The 14,216-nt window shown below is 43.5% G+C and overlaps 1 protein-coding gene across 4 annotated transcripts; it reads right to left on the bottom strand.

Annotated features, from left to right (window-relative positions):
• Window positions 1-277: 277 nt before the first annotated feature.
• NANP (N-acetylneuraminic acid phosphatase) lies at window positions 278-13,628 on the bottom strand. 4 transcript variants are annotated; one of them, XM_004270442.3, is made up of 3 exons: window positions 13,412-13,628; window positions 6,292-6,961; window positions 278-5,552 (listed from the first exon to the last, which is right to left on the bottom strand). In XM_004270442.3, the coding sequence occupies exons 1-2, from the start codon at window positions 13,499-13,501 to the stop codon at window positions 6,305-6,307; spliced, it is 747 nt and encodes a 248-aa protein (XP_004270490.1). In that variant the 5' UTR covers window positions 13,502-13,628; the 3' UTR covers window positions 278-5,552; window positions 6,292-6,304. The 4 variants fall into 4 exon arrangements, with proteins under 4 accessions (XP_004270490.1, XP_033285328.1, XP_049555979.1 ...); XM_033429437.2 differs by having other exon boundaries at window positions 278-3,825; XM_049700022.1 differs by having other exon boundaries at window positions 278-6,961.
• Window positions 13,629-14,216: the final 588 nt, after the last annotated feature.

Here is a 14,216-nt window from a genome sequence, read left to right as displayed (position 1 = left end):
AGGGGGGCTGGATGTGGCCCCCCTCTCCTGCTATGGTAGACGGGCTGTCTCTCCAGCTGCGGTGTGTACCCAGTGAACCGACTGTTCTTACTTTGGTTCCATGTTGTTTATCATTCTTTAAGGGAGGAGCCAACCCACTGAATTTCCACAAACTTTGCTCATTCCAAGGAGTTAAATGTAACAACAGCGCTGTTTTCAGAGGAGCACTGTGAATATCTTATTTCAATGACATCTGCTGGACACTCAGTGAAGCACCATATGTGTGATTTTCAAAGTGTATTTTGCCAACTATTATTTTATTTACTTTATTATGTTTTCAAGCACAGATTTCAAACTTGGGAGATGTACAAAAAGATTAAACACACATCTCTAATTATTAGGAACTCAGCAAGTATAATATGGGTGATATAAACCAACAAATAAACCGTCATAAAATTTAACTTTTAAATCATTTAAAATTGTACAATTTAGGGGCGTTAGTACATTCACAATGCTGTGAAACCATCACCACTATCTAGTTCTAGAAAATTTTCATCACCCCAGAAACTCTGTAACCATAATGCAGTCGCTCTTCATTCCCGTTTCAGTAAATTAAGTCATTTATCATCTGTCACTTTAAAAAAGCCTGGGTTGAGGATCTTTTCCATAGGTCAGGCTGATACCCAGAAAAAAAAAATCATAACATCTTCCAAGAAATCCATGGAAATAACTGTATTGTCAATGTCACATATGTGAAGACTGCTTAAAAAAGTATGCTTTGACCCATCAAGGTCATGTGACTTTTCTGTACTTTTTTTTTTGGCCACATTGTGAGGCTTGCAGGATCTTTGTTCCCTGACCAGGGATTGAACCCAGGCCCCAGCGGTGAAAGCACCAAGCCCTAACCACTGGACCGCCAGGGAATCCCCTATACTGTTAAACTTCATTGTAAAAGTATAAATTGAATGTACTGCACTCAAAAGGATTTTATTATAAAGAAATCTGAGTTTATGTCTTAGAAGTGATCATAGGAACAGAGTTGCCAAACAAAATAAATATCTATGTACAAGTAATGTTGAAAATTCAGAAACACAGAACATAAGGAGACCCACCATGATGATGAAAGTCAGAGAAGGAATGCTGTATACAAGAATACAGAGAATAAGGAAGTTGGGGAAAAGATCTTAAGAAATAAGCTGCATATATAATTTAAACAAAAAAGCTGTGGGCATGCTGTAAATCTCCACTTCAAATGAGCAGCCTTTCTCAAGCTGTGGGTAGTGACTATGAGGCACAGGCACTTGACCTACATTGAACACAGACTAGAAGAGAACAGCTTCCACAATAAAGGCAAAAGAAGGAAGTACCCAGCTAATACTGCTTCTACCCCAAACCCAATGGAAACTATCATAAAGGAATTTAAACACACACACCAGGAAAACAGGCACTGACAACAAAACTGTGGAAGCCAGAAAGCATATGGACGAGTGGCAAAGGAGTTAGTAGATTCAAGAAAGCTGAGTCTAGACCAGCTTTTCTAAACGCTGAGAAATCATGAGGTGCACAGTGACTCCTCCAAAGATTCAGGCACTGATACCACCAGATGCCTCAGTCATGAAGAAGGAGTTAAGGAGGATGGGGTAAAAGGTGTTCCAAATACAAACGGAGGGAATTCCCTGGCGGTCCAGCAGTTAGGACTCGGTGCTCTCACTGCCGGGGCCTCAGGTTCGATCCCTGGTTGGGGAACTAAGATCCCGAAAGCCGCATGGCGTGGCCAAAAGAAAAAAGAAAAAGAAAGAAAACATGCAAATACAAATAGATCCCTAGACCCCTGCCCCCTCCAACCTGAAGTCCTCATTCAGCAGAAGTCACAATGTTTCTATGGAAAGAGTAAAACAGAGGGTCTCTAGACCGGGAGAGAGCACACACAACTGAGCTCAGGTACAAGAGGAACAGGGATTAAGTGACCACATGCCTCTCCCCCCACCACACACCTCCTTCCCACTCAGCCCCCAGGTGCTGACATCAGACCTCTACCCTCAGTCAGGAGTCAGAGATTCTTCGCTAGGGAGCTAGACCAAGAGGAAAGACCTTCAGACACTGACCCCAGGGGTTCTTCATATAACTGCCTACCCAGATACCCTATAGAAAAGGAACCTCTGAGTTTACAAGACCCAGCCACTCTTGCAGAGCTTCCAATCAGCATTTCCATCCTTTCTCGTGTGGTTCACTGGGCATTTAAGGAAAGCCTCTAAGGTGAACAAATAGACCCAAATAAACAGATCAGAGCAACATGGAAGATACAGTGGATTCCGTGGATTCTTCAAAAACTTGAAAAAAATTTGAGAGGTAATATTCCACTCAAAACAAAAATGAATGTTAATCAGGGTCCGCATGCCACAGCTACTGAGCCCACGTGCTGCAACTACTGAAGCCCTCACGCCTACAGCCCGTGCTCCGCAACAAGAAGCTGCCGCAATGAGAAGCCTGCGCACTGCAACAAAGAGTATCCCCCTCTCGCCACAACTAGAGAAAGCCCGCATGCAACGAAGACCCAACACAGCCAAAAAAAAACCATTAAGAAGGAACATTTATGTAAATCAACTATACTCCAATAAAATTCTTTAGGGCATCCCTGGTGGCGCAGTGGTTGAGAGTCCGCCTGCCGACGCAGCGGACACGGTTCGTGTTCCGGTCTGGGAAGATCCCACATGCCGCGGAGCGGCTGGGCCCGTGAGCCATGGCCGCTGAGCCTGCGCGTCCGGAGCCTGTGCTCCGCAACGGGAGAGGCCACAACAGTGAGAGGCCCGTGTACCGAAAAAAAATTTTTTTTTAAAAAGGGAAGGAACACTTAGAAAATCGAAGAAACTTGGATATTGAAATACATGATGCCAGGCAGGAAAGAAAATTCAATAGGATTGAAAGGTAAAGTTGAAGAAACCTTCCAAAAAGCATTATAGAACAAAATAAGAGATGGAAAAATAGGAGAGAAAAGAAAAGAAAGTGGAAGGTCAGTAGAGGAGGTCCAACATCCAAATAGTAGGAGTTCCAGAAAAAGGAAGCCGGAAACACAGTGGTGAAGCAATTATCAATTAAGTAATTACATTTTTCCAGGACATAAGGTTTTGTTTGGAAAGGTTCAAGAGTGCCAAGAGTAGAGGATGAAAGCATAACAAGATACATCATTATGGACCACAGGGGAAAAACCAAAGTTCTAAGAGCTTCAAGAGAAAAAGAAAATTGTCACTTAAAATGGCTGCTAGACCACAGAGCAATGCCTTTGAAATTCTGAATGACATCCAACTACATGCTGTTAAACTATCAATGATGGGAGAAGAGAATAAAGGCATTTTCAGACACTTAAGATCTGAATATTTTTATCTCTCACATTTATAGGGAAACTACTCAGGATGCATGCCACCAAAGGGGGAACAAATCAAAAAAGGGAATACACAGGGCACAGGACATCCAACCTAAGAGGCAAAGGGAAACTCCAGGATGGTGATATGTACCAGAAGAGGGCAATTAGACTGGGGCAGAAGCAAGGGCTTCACAGCTGTACTGACCTCAAAGTGAACAACTGGCCCAGTGAAAGCCAATGGAACCATCACCTTTATCAACAACAGTGGATGGCTGAGATCAAAGATGTATGCTCCTAACATGAACGACTCACAGAAGCTTCATAACTTTTTAAATCAGTTTCTTAGCAAGATCATTGCCTCCTAAAACTGAAAAGCAGGAATAAAAACCTGCCTGAATCAAAGGAATTCTATATACTCATACCTACCTATATATGCAGATACACAGGAACTGCTGACAGCAGAGGCCTTTAGGGCAGGCGGGTTGCTGGAAAAGAGATGAGACGGACTTTTTGCTATTCACGTTTTCATTCTTTGACTTGTGTACCACAAATACTTGTACAAGTACCACAAGTACTTGTTCAAAAATGAAAAAAATATATTCCCCAATTTAAAAAATGATGGAATGAAAACAACCTGAGCATCATGCATAGCAAGGAAGTAGTTTTGTTTGTTAAATATATATTTAATATACACACGCTGATATTAACTAAATGTTCACTATAAATGTGTTTAATGGGTTGTGACAGAAAATGTTTCCTATTGTGGGTTGCAAAGAAATCTGAAAGTGCTAAACCGAGTACCTCTGTAACTAAGAAAACTGTCTTTCCTACAATATTCACACTTGCTGGGTCCTGGGCACCACCATATCTAAGATGTTCATGAACCAGTGGGTGGACATGTGTATGGAACCAGAAAACATCCATCATTGTGTCAGTGTTCCAGGGGCAGCATCCACTCGTGTCTACTCTAGGCCTTCCTCTGTAATGAGTGTTTGGGAGAGCCTCTGGACAATTGAGAATTTATGGCTTTCTAGGAGTATGGGAAACTATGAAAAACAAAATATTATTCTAAAACAAAAATATTATTAATAAAATAGGTCTATTCCAAGATTTCTTAATATCTTCTGTAACATTCCACTCAGAAGGCAGAAAACCACAAAGTTCTTCCCTAAGGAAAAGTGCAAATGGAATGTAATATTACATTACAAAAAACTCAATTATTTCATTCCCCACCACATCACTTTTGCTGACGAACTGCTCATATAACATCCTAGGAGGTCTGCTGCCGTGATCTGGGAGCAATGAGCCTTCTCAGTGAGCACAGTGAACGTGCCATGTCTAGACCCATCCTGTGGGTGAGCTGAAAGGACAAGCTCTCAGCACCACACTCAGCCCACTGGAGAAATCATGCACACAACTATTTTCCTGTCAACATCCTCCAACTTAACAATTTTCAAATAGCTACAATTATAATTGAGGTCACATGGACACCGTACCTGGAAGAGCTATACACAAACATTCCCTGTCCACAAACGTTCAGCTTCAGAGCGAACAGTCAAGGGCACAATCACATTTTTAAAAATTAAGAGTGAGAAGCGCAACAGACACATGCACAATGGCAGAGGATCCTGTTCTTCACAGAATACTTGAAGGAGCCCTAGCTAAATATACCCCAACTACCGAACATCTTACACTAGTAGTTTCCTATACAAAAGTTAAAAAAAAAACACCCTACCAAAAAACAACCCTAATCATTATTTCTTTTTTCCTTAATTAACCATTTTACTCTAAGTTTGGCTGGTGAAATCATGAGACTTTCTAGCCTAATGGTCTTGAGACATTTTTCTAGTTGCAAGATGCCTCCCTATGGAGTTTTAATTACTAAGCTCAAAGCAAACTCTGAAATGGATACAGAAATCTGTGAAACAATGACATAGTTCCCAAAATTTGAAAAACAGGAGACTTAAGGCAGACGGTGACACCAAAAAGAGCCAGTCAAGTATTAAAATGGCACTCTGGAAATGGTTCATAGCAAAACCTAATTTTCTACTAGTTTTCATTATATGGGTGAAACTATCCAGTCAGCAGACAACAGATGCGGGCAGCATGATTAGGCCACACCAAGGCAACTTCCAGGAAAGTGACTTCTGGGGCCATGTGGCTTGCACTCATCCACAGCAAGACAGACTGGTCCCTCAACCTCACTGCGTACCTGGGAAAAGATAGTAAAAGTACTTCCATAAGAGGTAAAGACTAACAGGAACCTATAAGCTCACCCTGGAAAGATGTGAAAATGTAACGGAAAAGGAGCACCATGTGCTGATTTTAACAGCTTTTTTACTGGAGGAATTTATTGGTCATGTACACACCATAGGAAAATTATCCCCCCCCACCCCAAAGGTAATGCAGAAAAATTAGATTCATAAGAGAAGTATACGTACAAAGTAGGCAAAAATATGGTGCATGTTTTTGAAACAGAAAATATGAAAATAATTTAACTGTGAAATGCCTTGACTTGCAAGTTGGTACTTATATTAACCAGATCCAACTGCTCTAATAAATCTCTAGTATATATGTTTTAGAATAACTATTTTAAAAAAAATACCTATTTTTAAGCCAAAACATAAAATCTGTATTTGTGCACCCATGTATAAGTTATCCTCCTTGGTATCTTCATAGATCCAAGATGCTAAGAGATTAACAAAGTAATTTTTTAAAAAAATCTCAAGCCACAGATTAACAAATATACTTCCTCAAGTTTTCTGGGTTACCCTACTAAAAATAACTTATAATAAGGTACTCTGGATTTTCAGATATAAATACCAGTCAATGGTTGGTTGGCCATTACATGACAAGTATAATTATCCTTAGAACTAGGTAATAGTATATAGAATGGCTTAACTTTTCTTAGTTCAAACCCTGTAATTTGACCCTAAAATTCGTAAGCATACCCTTTTCTGTGCTTTAAGCAGACACACTGACTTTGCAGTCTATACTTTGTAAGAGAGCAGGTAATTCTAGCACAGAAGAAACTATATAATGCGGCCTGGGGGATGACTTCAACGGCACCATTCCATTTTTATTTATCCAGACTGTTGCCTTCAGCCCTGCATTGAGGCCTCCTTGTATATCAGTTTCTAGTGTGTCACCAACCATCACACAGTCCCCAGGCTGTACTCCAAGGAGATCACAGGAGTAATAAAATATGGAAGGTGCCGGTTTCTCCTCTTTCTGCTCTCCACCTACAACAATAGCGTCAAAATAGGACTGACAGGCACAAGCCTTGATCTTCTCCCTCTGGGTCTGTTGTTCTCCATTTGTTAATAAAAGTAGGCGGACCTCCTTTCGAAGTTCAGTGAGCATGGCTTTGACATCTTCTGCTAGTGTCATATGCTGTAAACGTGTAGATTTCCACAGGAAATAACATTCTTCAGCTAATTTCCTATTGGCCACACCACCTTTTGTTTCCTGGATTGCTTCTTCCCAGTGTGAAGTCCTGAGGTCAGTAATGCAGCTTTTAGAAGGATGAAAACATTCCTTGCTGAGCTTAACTTGAACTTTGTTACAGATGATTTCAGCCTCTTCTTTGTAATGGTATTTTGATTGTAAGAGCTTTATCACCTAAATAAAGGAAAATAACTCCATCAACATACTTCATGTCTTTAATACTTATCCTGTGAGCCTATAAACCCAGAGCACAGACAGATTCTAACTCCACTCCTCTGTCTTAAGGAAGCTCTATTACCACACCATTTCTGTTGGGAATTGGTCTTATTTTTGAAGAACACAAGAGTGAAGATTTCCCAACCTTTCTAGACAACTCATTCATATTTTTTTACCAATTTTTTCTAAGAAGATTCTTTATATATATATATATAATAAAAATCCCTCATTTGTCAGTTTAAGTCTACCACCTTTCATTCTGGTCATGAAGACATGAAAATAAAACTGTGCTTATATTTAGTAAAACATAAAATTTCTAACAACTGATATTTAGACTCTTCCCAGAAATAACGCTAGTTCACCTAACCTTTCCTCATCTTATCCATTTTACGTTCTGAAGGCCTAAATTAGGTCCTAAAGGGGACCTAATTCTGTACTTTTAAAAACAGGTATATGTAGCTCTAATGGAATCAGGCATGTTCTGTGACCTCAGCAGTTTAATGATGGTGCTTCTTCCAAACTTAGGATTCCAGATAAAAAACTTCAAGTAGTTCTGAGTCTCCCTCTTTGTCACACTGGTTCTGAATTCCTTATCATAATCTTTCTTATGTTCCCACAGCTCTTTATCTTGACTTTTTATGAGATTAGGTTCTTATCCCTTTGGCCTATCTTCTTACCAAGATGCTAACGTGGCAAAGCATTATGCCCAGTACTCACATATATTATTTCTAATCTTTCCTGCAACTCTGCAAGGGAATTTCCTTTCTGAGATGAGGGAATGGAAGTTTAGACCTGATAAATAACTTGCCCCAGCTGAGATTTAAGCCCATACTTGCCTAACTCCACAGGCCACATGCTTGCGTTTATACTATGTATTCGGCACTGGAGACTGGACCCTTTGTCCTCATGAACTTAACTGGTGGGGAAAATAACCACCACAAATGCTGGGTTGAGTGCCTTGACAGTCACACAAAAACCTGGAAATAGGGTTTCCCTGGTGGCGCAGTAGTTGAGAGTCTGCCTGCCGATGCAGGGGACATGGGTTCGTGCCCCGGTCTGGGAAGATCCCACGTGCCGCGGAGCGGCTGGGCCCGTGAGCCATGGCCACTGAGCCTGCGCGTCCAGAGCCTGTGCTCCGCAATGGGAGAGGCCACAGCAGTGAGAGGCCCACGTACCGCAAAAAAAAAAAAAAAAAAAAAAAAAAAACAACCTGGAAATAAAATGTAAGGAGCAACCCCAGGGTTGTTGGGTAAGGAGGGCAGAGGAAGAAACATTTAAACCAAGGCGTTACCAAGCCCAAAGGTGGGGATAGGAGGAGGATAAAATCATTCTAGACAGAAGGAACAGCACAAAGACACAGTACTTGGAATTCTGTGAACTGGGAAAGGCAAGAAGCTGAGTTCAGCCACAGTGGAAGGCAAGTGAGGGCGAGTGCTAGAGATGAGGCTGGGTAGGCTGTAGCTACCGAAATTCCCTTGGCACACCTTATGCCCATACACGCCAAAGGCTTCATACTGCAAGTGCTTGGGCTTCTCTGCCTGGGAGCTTTATCTCGTCATAGGGGCACCCATGCACATAGGCTGGAGCCAGAGTATAGCCCAAGAAGCAGGTCTCAACCAATAAGAAGCAGATATTGGTGGGTTGCCCCTTGGAAGGGACAAGTAAAGTATGTCTACATGTGTCTCCCAGAGTCCCCAACCGTTCACACAGTTCCCTGCTCATGAACACAGCCTGTATTAGATTCCTTCCCTTCCCTGTCTGACTCCACCACCCCCTACAGTGCTTCCTAGGGTCAACTTCCAAGTGAACTGCTTGCAGTTGAAGCCGCCTGTCCCAGGGACATCTGGGACAGTCGATCATGCCAAGGCAATTTTGGATCTTTGAGGATGAGGGCAATGCACACAGCTGGGGCTAAAGATTTTCTGTTGTTGAAGTGAAGCAGTCAAAGTCAAGTTAAATTGTTACCCTAAACTCTATAGGGAATAAATGATCTGCTACTCACACCAGACACTCAATTCACCTACTGAAAAGGGGAAAGAGCTGAAGAGACACATTCTTCCTCAAGCTATTTGCGTTAATCACAAAACATAATAGTTAAGAAAAGTCTTACTAGTCAGAGAAAAATAAACCAGCCCTAAGAATTTTAGGTGAAGGGAAAACTTTGAAATTTCTTGCTTTATAAAGTTAAAATTCAATGAACAAATCAAGCCTTTTCAATCTCCATAGTTATGTCACCATCTTTTCTAGCAATGTCAACTAAATTACTCCTGAGCTATGATTGAAGGTCACTATACAGTTTTAGCAACGCTACTGCTACACAATAAAAGGACACAGGCCTCTAGGACTCCACAGTACTCGCGATTCAACAGGAACTGGCTCACAGTTCATAAACGAAAGCTCCCAATAAAGATCCAGTTTCCTATAAACTGCAATTGGCAGTTTGTTAAGCACATTCTTGGGATCTGAAAAAGCAGATTAGCTCACCTTAAAGGGGAGATTCTTGTAGAGGTATATTGCTCCCAAGTTTCAAAACTGCCTCCCATTACATTCCCTGAATTAACTTTGCCATTTCGTCACACAGAAACTAATTACATATTGATTTGGAACAACAAGTGGCATTTTAATAATATTAACAGCTTTGGGGAAGATGTTTATCAGTCATTCACATATTAGTATTAGTTCAAACAAATAATACCTAAGGTGAATTAGTCCACATTACTGGTGCAAACTCTCCTAACACCTGCACTGAGAGAATGGGAGTCTAAATTTAATTGGGGATGGAGGGAAAAGATCTCTAATTTAGAGGTGTGATGACATTCTGCATAAGGGTAAGTCAGGCCTGAAAAGGATTCTGAGTAGAATGAGCCCATTAGGCACGTACAGGCCTGAAGAAGGGAGAGCTAAGATAGTGAGAGAGGGGAGATCAATTTCTAGACACAATATAAACTCAAATTCCATCTACTTCAAAACTCTATTTAAGGCTCTATCGCAACACATACAAAAAGGAAACTCTGTCCTACTTCCTACTTTCTGGACCCAGACTTAAATACCATTAGTACTAGTGTTTAGCTGTGATTTAAAAAGACTTTTTGAGGGCCAGTGTGGGAACCATATAACACATATGATAAAGATATGAAGTGGCTGAATTCTAAATAAAACTATTTTTAAAAATACATGCTCACAAAACATGATGGCTGCATACAGACTAACAATTCAAGCAGCCCTCCTGTTATTTATTTTTTTTTGCGGTACGCGGGCCTCTCACTGCTGTGGTCTCTCCCATTGCGGAGCACAGGCTCCGGACGCGCAGGCTCAGCAGCCATGGCTCACGGGCCCAGCCGCTCCGTGGCATGTGGGATCTTCCTGGACCAGGGCACGAACCCGTGTCCCCTGCATCGGCAGGCGGACTCTCAACCACTGCGCCACCAGGGAAGCCCCCTCCTGTTATTTTTAGTTCAAGTCTTTGTTCAAACATCATCTACTCTATGTGGCCTAATCTGACCAACCTATTTTAAAAATGCAATTCTTTCTCCCCTCCACTTTTTCTGACACACTTATAAATAAAAGCACATTTATTATGTTCACTGTCATACCCATTAGAAAGCAAACTCAAAAATGCAGAAATCTTTTTTGCTTTGTTCTCTGAGAAACCCCAATTTTCTGGAGAAGCCTTCTTCTTGAGTAGTAACACTGAAAGAGGGTGGAAATAGCTTTCCCAGATGATTTAAAAATAAATTAAAGCTGATAGCCAATATTTTGTAATAACTATAAATGGAAAGTAACCTTTAAAAATTGTATATATATAAAAAAAGAGGCTGAAAAAAGAAAAAAAATTAAAGTGATATATAGTCAGTATGACTCCTTTTCCTCAAGCCCAAGGCAATGGCTGGACCTTTCCCCCTCCCTCCTTTCATAAATCATTCAGTGATTCAGAAAGCTGGCATGTTACTTTTGAATAGGCTAACATTTGTGGGTGTTGTATTCTTATGTGATAAAGCGATCCTAGATCCTCGTATAGTTAATTCTGCACATTTCATAGGATATTTATAAAGCAAATGGTAAGAGAACCAAGTCTGGAGAATTGGACTTTTATCCATCCATTCAACATTCACCCTGTGTCAACAACAGGGTGATGAATAAGACAGTTTGTTCCCTCTTAAGAAGCTCACTATTTAGCTGTGGGCATGTGAGTTGGAATGTGGAGGATGAACTGGACATGGTAAGCCTGGCATCAAGACCATAGTAACAGTCTTGGTGAGAGACAATCCAGCTTTAACTAAGACAAGGGCAGAGGGGATGTGCAGGAGAGGACACACTTGGTGACAGAGTGGACGGTGGTATAATTCTGGAACACTGGACTGTATGTACTTCCCATGCATTACATTAAACCTAGCTGATAGGGTTTTTGAGAACTAATTTCACTATTCAAATATCACTATTTAAAGATTTGAGGCTTAGAGCAGTTAACTAACTTGTTCGGGTGCTTTCATCTAGGTATTGGGAGAGCTGTGATTCAATCTCAACTGTCTAATTTTAAAGGCTAAACTCTTGGCCTATAGCAAGGATTGGAATAAAACAAGAACTTAATGACAACACACTGGACTTGGCCTGCCAAAAACACACAGGTAAATATGTACAGTTTGCAGCTAGAGATACTGGAGACAATATAGCAGGGGATGGTGCCCCTGAGGTCAAGATCAAAGGCATGAAGGGACAGTCAACAGTGTATAATACTTCGGTAAAGTCATTAAGACAGACTTAAAATGTCCAGGATTCTGGCAATTTGGGAGGTGCCTATAGATGGTGAGTTTATTTCATTCTAGTGGCAAAAACAAAAAAAACACACTACAGTGGTTTTGGGAATACACAGGAAGTAGAAACATGCAGATAATGGTATAGATTTCTCTTGAAAAACATGGCTGTCAAGAGAGGTAATATCTTGTGGAGAAATAAGGGTCCAAGGGAAGCGTTCTTTTTAAAGTACTGGGCATTTTAAAAGATTCTGCATGAATTATTCACATTTGCTTATTTTTTTTTAAGCTCAAAAATTGACATAGGTTTGTTGGCCTTTTTTTATTTTTTGAAATAATTGTATAAAATAATCGTTAACATTTTTCCAATGCATATTTTGGAGAATCATTCTGCTAAATTGTTATACACAGTATCTCAATTAATTCCCCAAAACAGTCTTTTAAAGTTGGCCCTAGTGTCGTATTGTAATACAGATGAGAAACTGAGGCACTGAGTTGAATTATTTGCCCGAGATCTCAGAGAAAATTGTGGAGCCAAGATTCAAACCCAAGAAATGTGCAAGCTGACTATTTATGATTAAACACTGATTATATTGCTTATGGAGTATCATAAGAGAGTGTAAAGACATCTTTATCAAACAAATAAAAACAGAGTATTAGACGGGCTTCCCTGGTGGCGCAGTGGTTGAGAGTCCGCCTGCCGATGCAGGGGACACGGGTTCATGCCCCGGTCCAGGAAGATCCCACATGCCGCGGAGCGGCTGGGCCCGCGAGCCATGGCCGCTGAGCCTGCGCGTCCGAAGCCTGTGCTCCACAACGAGAGAGGCCACGACAGTGAGAGGCCCGCGTACCGCAAAAAAAAAAAAAAAAAAAAATAGAGTATTGGACAGATCCGAAAACGCAGCAGGTGTGGAATGCACCGAGAAAAAGGACGAAGAGGCTTAAGATCCAGGGAGACACAACCTAACTAATGAAGCATGAAGAGGACGGGACACTCAGGGCTGAAAGGATTTAGCTTCTGAAAGTGGGTTTTTCAGATATGGTAATCCTTAGTTTTCTCTTTAAAGCTGAATGCAGACGAAAGAAAGCAGGGGTGGCTTCGGGTCTTGAACAGCACGGGAAAGGTCTGAAAGAGCATCAGTAGGTACAGAAAGGGGAGGATGCGGCGGAGCAAGGCCTCGTGAAGGTAAACCTACTGAGGATCACACCCACGGCAGGAACACCTGCGGAGAAAACTCCCTCGAGTCGATAAAGTCCAGGCTCAAAGGTCCAACGAAGAGCACGCGGTGGGAGACCAGCCTCCCGCGGTCAGTCCCGGAGAGCCGGGTGCCCGCTCGTCCCGGCGGGTCCAAACCTGTCCCGGCAGAAAGCCAGGCGCCTGGCGCGCGCCCGCCTTTCTGTGCGGAGGCGACTCTGCCCTTGTGGCAGTTTGGCGACATCCTTCCGGAAGCCCGAGCGCTGGGAGCGCCCTCAGGTCGCAGACTCCCCGCTCTCTGAGCGAGGCCGCCGCCGCGGGCCGGCACGAAGGGCCTCCGGGACCAGGGGCGCCGCCGCGGAGGGAGCCGACAGGGCAGTGGGCCGGCGGCCCAAGGGGGCGAGAGAGCGCGCGGGGCGGGGCGCCGGGCTCGCCGGAGGGAAGCAGTAGCCGGAACGTTACCTCCAACATGCCCTTCCGACTCGCCCCGGCCGTGTCGATGAGCGTGTTGTCCAAGTCGAAGAAGACAGCCCGCACCCGGCTCAGCCCCATGCCGCCGCCGCCTGCGCGACGCGCCAACTCGTAGCCGCCGCGCGCGCCTGCGCGAAACGGGCCGGCGGACGGGAAATACCGGGGCGCAGCCGCGAGGCCGCCCGACCCTTGCCCACCGGCGGGGAACTCCCGCGAGATGTCCCCATACCTGAGTGGCGCAGAGCAGCGACGTCCCGCGAGACTCCGGAATCGTGGTCCTAGGGAGGGCCGGGGACTCGCCGCCGTCATGATGCTAGCGGTTGTCTGAGTCGCTGACGTGTAGGGGGTGGTCGGAAGCGCGGCTTCCTTCTTGGTGCCTCTCTGTGCTTATCTCTTTTCTCATTTTGCACTCCTTGCGTGAGGAGGACGTCGTGACTGCCCGCGGGAGGTTTTCTGCGCCTTGTGGCGACCGGGAGGAGACAGAACAAGGGGCTTTTCCGATCGGACCGGGTGTCCTGGCCCACGCAGCTCAGGCGGCTTCCGAGCGTGGCCGGGTCGGGGGTGTGTGTGTGTGGTTACGAGTCTGCGGCCCCGCTGGATGGCAGGAGCCGGCTCAGAGCTGGGGGACGTGTTGGAAAGGTGTATCCTGGATTTTGGAGCCGTTGTTTGACGGCTCTGCCTGAAGACCGAGGGCTCCGTAGTGTCTGCCCGATGTTTTGTCCACCGATTTGATGGCTTTTCCTGAAGCCTTGCATTTTCCGGTCGCTGGGTGTCTTTTTTACTTGGATGATTTTCA

Source organism: Orcinus orca, chromosome 16, assembly GCF_937001465.1.
Source record: "Orcinus orca chromosome 16, mOrcOrc1.1, whole genome shotgun sequence".
NCBI classification, from domain to species: domain Eukaryota; kingdom Metazoa; phylum Chordata; class Mammalia; order Artiodactyla; family Delphinidae; genus Orcinus; species Orcinus orca.
This window is presented reverse-complemented; position numbering and strand designations above follow the sequence as displayed.